Source organism: Gavialis gangeticus, unplaced genomic scaffold (genome assembly GCF_001723915.1).
Source record: "Gavialis gangeticus isolate Ggan-Ray unplaced genomic scaffold, GavGan_comp1, whole genome shotgun sequence".
NCBI lineage: Eukaryota > Metazoa > Chordata > Crocodylia > Gavialidae > Gavialis > Gavialis gangeticus.
Genome location: NW_017729003.1, coordinates 12,873,631 through 12,878,207, shown reverse-complemented (window position 1 = coordinate 12,878,207; position 4,577 = coordinate 12,873,631). Strand labels below are relative to the sequence as shown.

Genomic DNA, 4,577 nt, shown 5'->3' with positions numbered 1-4,577 from the left:
GCCTGCCAAGTTTCAAGGAGATAGGTGCAGGGGTTTCTAGGAAACTGCATTTCAGGCTGCTGACAAGCAGGAGCCGGGGAGCAGGACCAGCGTCCTGTGATCCGGCAGGCCAATCAGGGGCCTGCACCCCCAGGAGGAGTCTGGCAGAGCGCCTCCTCCAGCCCAGTTGAGTTCCCAGCTGACGGCAGCACTGGGCAACTCAGCCAGGCTGCAGGAGGGGCTTCCTCCAGCCCAGCTGAGTTCCCCAGCACTGCGATCAGCCCAGCGCTTTCCCATGTCTCCCACCACCTGGCTGGCTGTTTCAAAATTCAAAACGTTTTGACTTGCCTTGTTTCATTTTGAGGCTCTCTCAAAGCCCTTCGTTTCATTTCAATTTCACTGTTTCAAGCTTGAAACAAGTCGAAACAAAACAGCCATCGAAGCTTCGCACAGCCCCAGCAGGCACCTACCCTGGAAATCTTCAAAAGGAGACTGGACACACACCTTCCTGGGGCTATTTAACCGCAGCAGTCTTTCCTGCCCAGAGCAGGGGGGCTGGACCCAATGATCTCATGAGGTCCCTTCCAGCCCTAAATTTCTGTGAATCTGTGAAACAGGGATGCAATTTTCTTCTTCTATGAAAATGCAACCAAATTTGGCCAACTTATAAGGCTCTTAAAAAGTCTCCATTTTACTATGTATTTAGCAAAGTTCTCAGGGGGAAGGAACATATTTTGGAAGGAACATATTTTGCGCTCATGAAATAATTTAATTTATTCCTCACAAAAGTCAGAGGCTAATATGCTGCTAAGAAGGGAACCGTACTCTCAGTTTACCGCTGCTGTCAGTGCGGAGAGTTCTCTTTTGCACGGTCAGTGACACTTCCTTCAGACGTACATTTTCTCAAATAATGGGGAACATTCATCCTCACCTCAGCAGCCTCACTTCTAGAACTGTAGGCTGAACAAATGCACATTATCTCTATCTTCTGCTTCGTTTTTTGTTCTTTTTCTCTCAAACTGCTATAGAGGATTCAAGCCCTTGCTTCTCATGGGATTGAGATCACTCTAGAAATTTATTTTACATGACTTCAAATGATCCACCTCCCCTGCCACCCTGTAACAGCATTGTCTCTAGGGATGGCCATGAAGCCCCTGGAGTCCCTTCAACCTTTACCCACTCTGGTCTCTGTGGGCAGTCATTCACTCACCACACCTTTATGTATTTGCTTTATATAAAAGGGAGGCTGCCCCAGGGCTTCCCCAATCTGCTCTCATTCTAATGACCACCAGGTATCTGTGATTATTGCTTTATGGTCTAATTGCATGGCTCCATCCATCCCTACACCACACTTCATGCCATGCAGGTGCCACCACTCTCCGATATTCTCACCCCCCTCCAGGCTCCTGGACCACCTGGTCCCACCTTCAGCCCCTCTCTAGGCTCCTGGACCCTTCTGGTCCCACCCTCAGCCCATCTTGGGGCTCTTGTCTCACTCTCAGCCCCTCTTTGTTTTCCTGGGCCCCCTTACTAAGCCCCCAAGGACCTCCTCCTCCCCATAGTCCCTTTCCAAACCTCCAGACTGCTGTAGGCTGTTCTCTCTGTGCTGGCACTCAGGAACTACAGCCATCATGCTTAGGAGATGTTCCTTCAGCAGTCTCCGGGATCTTACTACTGTTTCAGTTCAGGGCATGGGCTTATATCTGGTCTAAGCCCAGCCTTCCTCCTGGGTCAGATGACTACACAATCAGCCCTGGCCACACTTGTAGGCCGATTCTGAGGCATGGTCCCTAACTGCCTTCCTGCTGCACCTGCAGCCTGTCTCAGCCACAGCCTGCCTGCTCCTAAAGTAGCAGAAGCTCCAAGTGTCTTGCTACATATCCCCAAAAAACCAAAACCACCACCAATCAGGCAAATGTTGACTCTCATTACAGGAACTGTTCCTTGTTCTTTTACTAAGTCTTGGGAACGCTGGGAAGAGTACAACAAACCTTGCTTCACTTTTAGACCAACTAAGAGTATAAAAGGTGGCTGTAAAGTATCTGATGAAACAGCTATTAAATGGTATGAAAGCAGTGTCAGGGTATGGACACACACCCATTTTTAGTGCTACTAAGTGTTGAGACACTTCTCATGTTTTGTTTTTGTTGAGATACTGTAAAATAGTATTAAAATAAAATACTATGCAGATGTGCACGTATGCAGTCCTCAGACTGGAGCACTACAAAAAGTGTGCTCTCCAGCAAGAAGGAAATAAAGCAGCTGCTTCTTGGGTCCTCTCACCCTGAAGAGAGCTCATCAGTGAGGCATCCACAGCAGAGAGGCTGCCTCCAGCTGGTGCCCATGTACAAGAAAGTCCCTGTTCAGACTGAACAATTACATGTGACACTATAAAATGTAGCGTTACAGAAGAGTTCTTCTTTGAGAGAGGACATTTTTGTGGCAAAGCCATCATTTTTATGGCGCTACAAATAGCCTGGACCAGGGCTGGATTAACCCTTTAGTGGGCCCTAGACAAACAATCTTGTTGGACCCAGGCCAGTCGAGGCCCCCCTCCCACCCTGGTGCTGCCACCCATGGGGAGTGGGGCTTGGAGCCACAGCTAGGAAGCAGCTGCAGCAGCAGCAGTGAGGCCAGTGGAGGGGAGGGGAAGGGAAAGGGAGGTGGATGGAGCCATTCACCCTGCCACTGTGAAGGCCTGGGGCCCTGTGTCGCTCAGGGCCCTAGGCATGTGCCTAGTTTCCCCATGAATTAATCCAGCCCTGGCCTGGACATACAGACACTCATTTTTGTAGCAGTACAAGGGCAGTTATAGTTCTATAAATGTAAGGCGTGTCCTTACTCTGAGAAACTTAGGCGCCTTGCAGGAAAGGGATTTGAAATGGGGAAAATTGGAAGACTCAATCTGAATCAGAGAAGCACTGAAGAAAAGGTTAAGAACTTACTTAACAAGATATGCACTCCCTTCCTAAGGAGAATCTCTTTCACCTCCTGCCGGACACATGGTAGAAGTTCTACATCAGCAAGTGCCATTTTTGAATGAATGAGAGTGATCTGTGGAGACAACGTAAAAATAACTATAGACAGTGTCAAGGGAGGAAAAGGTATCAGATAGAACCAGAAATAAGCCCTTAATATGAAGTGTGATAAGCATGTTTTCTTCTGCTTGCTGAGAAACAAAGCAGTAGATAAGCCTTAGGTAGGTTGCTGGTCTGCAGTATGCATTTCCGGGTACAAAGGCAGAATAGGGAAGAAGGGAAGGAGAAGACCAATGGAAAGGCTGTAAACAATTCCTCCAGTCACTTCCAGCTGCCAGCACTGTAGGACAGTGGGCTGTGAGGTTGCTCAGAGCTGCTCCAGGTCTAGCCTTGATAAACAGGAGGCACTGGGAATCAGCCATTGTCAGGGACTTCATAGCTACTGAAATCCCAACCTCCTCTGGCAGGAAGCACTGCAGAAGAACAAAAAGTTTAAGGCACGCAAACAAGTGAGCAATCGCAGATGGGGTATTTAATCACATAATCCATTTCTAGTACCTCTTTGGCTGGGTATTCTGTTTTGATCTCTGCTGCCATCTCTACTCCAGCAGCACCACCTCCCACTACCACGATACGTGAAGATTTCTGGATCTTTCAAAACCAAAAACAAATAAAGAAAGTCACCTTGTAATGTTACAGGACTTCAGAAGTCACAGCAAACTGGGGAAGGGAAGCGTTCATCCAGCAGCATCCCAGCATCTTTCGTGATCTATTGCAAGCCCTTTTTCTTAGTAAAACTGAATCATTGCAGGAACTGCCAAGTGAACAGTCAGCTTGTCTCCATGCTCCAGAAGGAGAGAGATGAAGCTGTCCCTCTGAAGGTTGTTTGAGGGTCACCACAGATATTCCCCCCTCCACACACATACATCCACAAGCCACTTACACTTGAAAATTGCCAACGTAACTGAACTGAATGGCTACCAGTCCTTTCCTAGGACTCTGGCGTATCAACCAATGCTTTCTACAGAAACACAAGGAAGAGGATTGTTTGTCTATTTACACAGCAGTGACCCACTCCTAGCTGATAGCGTACTGATGCAGCCCCAGGCACATTGAGAAATAGGTTCAGAGCTTCTGTCAACATATACCTTAGAATGGTTTGCAGCAAATTTGAATTGGAATATTTAAAGAAACAAGCCTGAAAAAAGCAAAACTGAACCTGCTCGGGATGCAGGAATACATATTTTTAAATTATGGAATTCCACTGTAAATGTGAGTAATTAGAAAGATTATAAAACTACCCAATTTTCTTTTATACGTGCCCCCAAATATCCACACATACACACACCATTTTTGGAAGGCTCCAAGAAAGGAAAATAAAAATAAAGTTCTACCCTGGAGTATGGGTAAGTACCAGAGGTTTGGGGTCTGCAGGACTAGGGGCCATAAGGTACAGTAGGACTTGACCTATCACACCAGTGCTAGGTTCAACTCTAAGCACTGGCTCTGAGACCACGTGCCTACTCTGGAGCCACAAGCTGGGTCCAGGGTCACATGCTGGGTTGGACCTGGCACTCTGGTCTGGATATGGACCAACTTTGCATGTCATCCCAACCTGGC

General features: G+C 47.5%; 1 protein-coding gene across 4 annotated transcripts in view; it reads right to left on the bottom strand.

Annotated features, from left to right (window-relative positions):
* AIFM2 (apoptosis inducing factor, mitochondria associated 2) overlaps positions 1-4,577 on the bottom strand; it is a 53,210-nt gene that overhangs the window by 30,125 nt on the left and 18,508 nt on the right. For 2 of the 4 annotated variants that reach the window (XM_019507832.1, XM_019507830.1), the window contains exons 5-7: positions 3,516-3,608; positions 3,299-3,430; positions 2,925-3,033 (exon numbers count right to left, since the gene is read on the bottom strand). In XM_019507832.1, coding sequence (XP_019363377.1) covers positions 2,925-3,033; positions 3,299-3,430; positions 3,516-3,608 — 334 coding nt within the window. Of the gene's footprint in view, positions 1-2,924; positions 3,431-3,515; positions 3,609-4,577 lie in introns of those variants that run through there. The other 2 variants (XM_019507831.1, XM_019507833.1) reach the window with 2 other exon arrangements.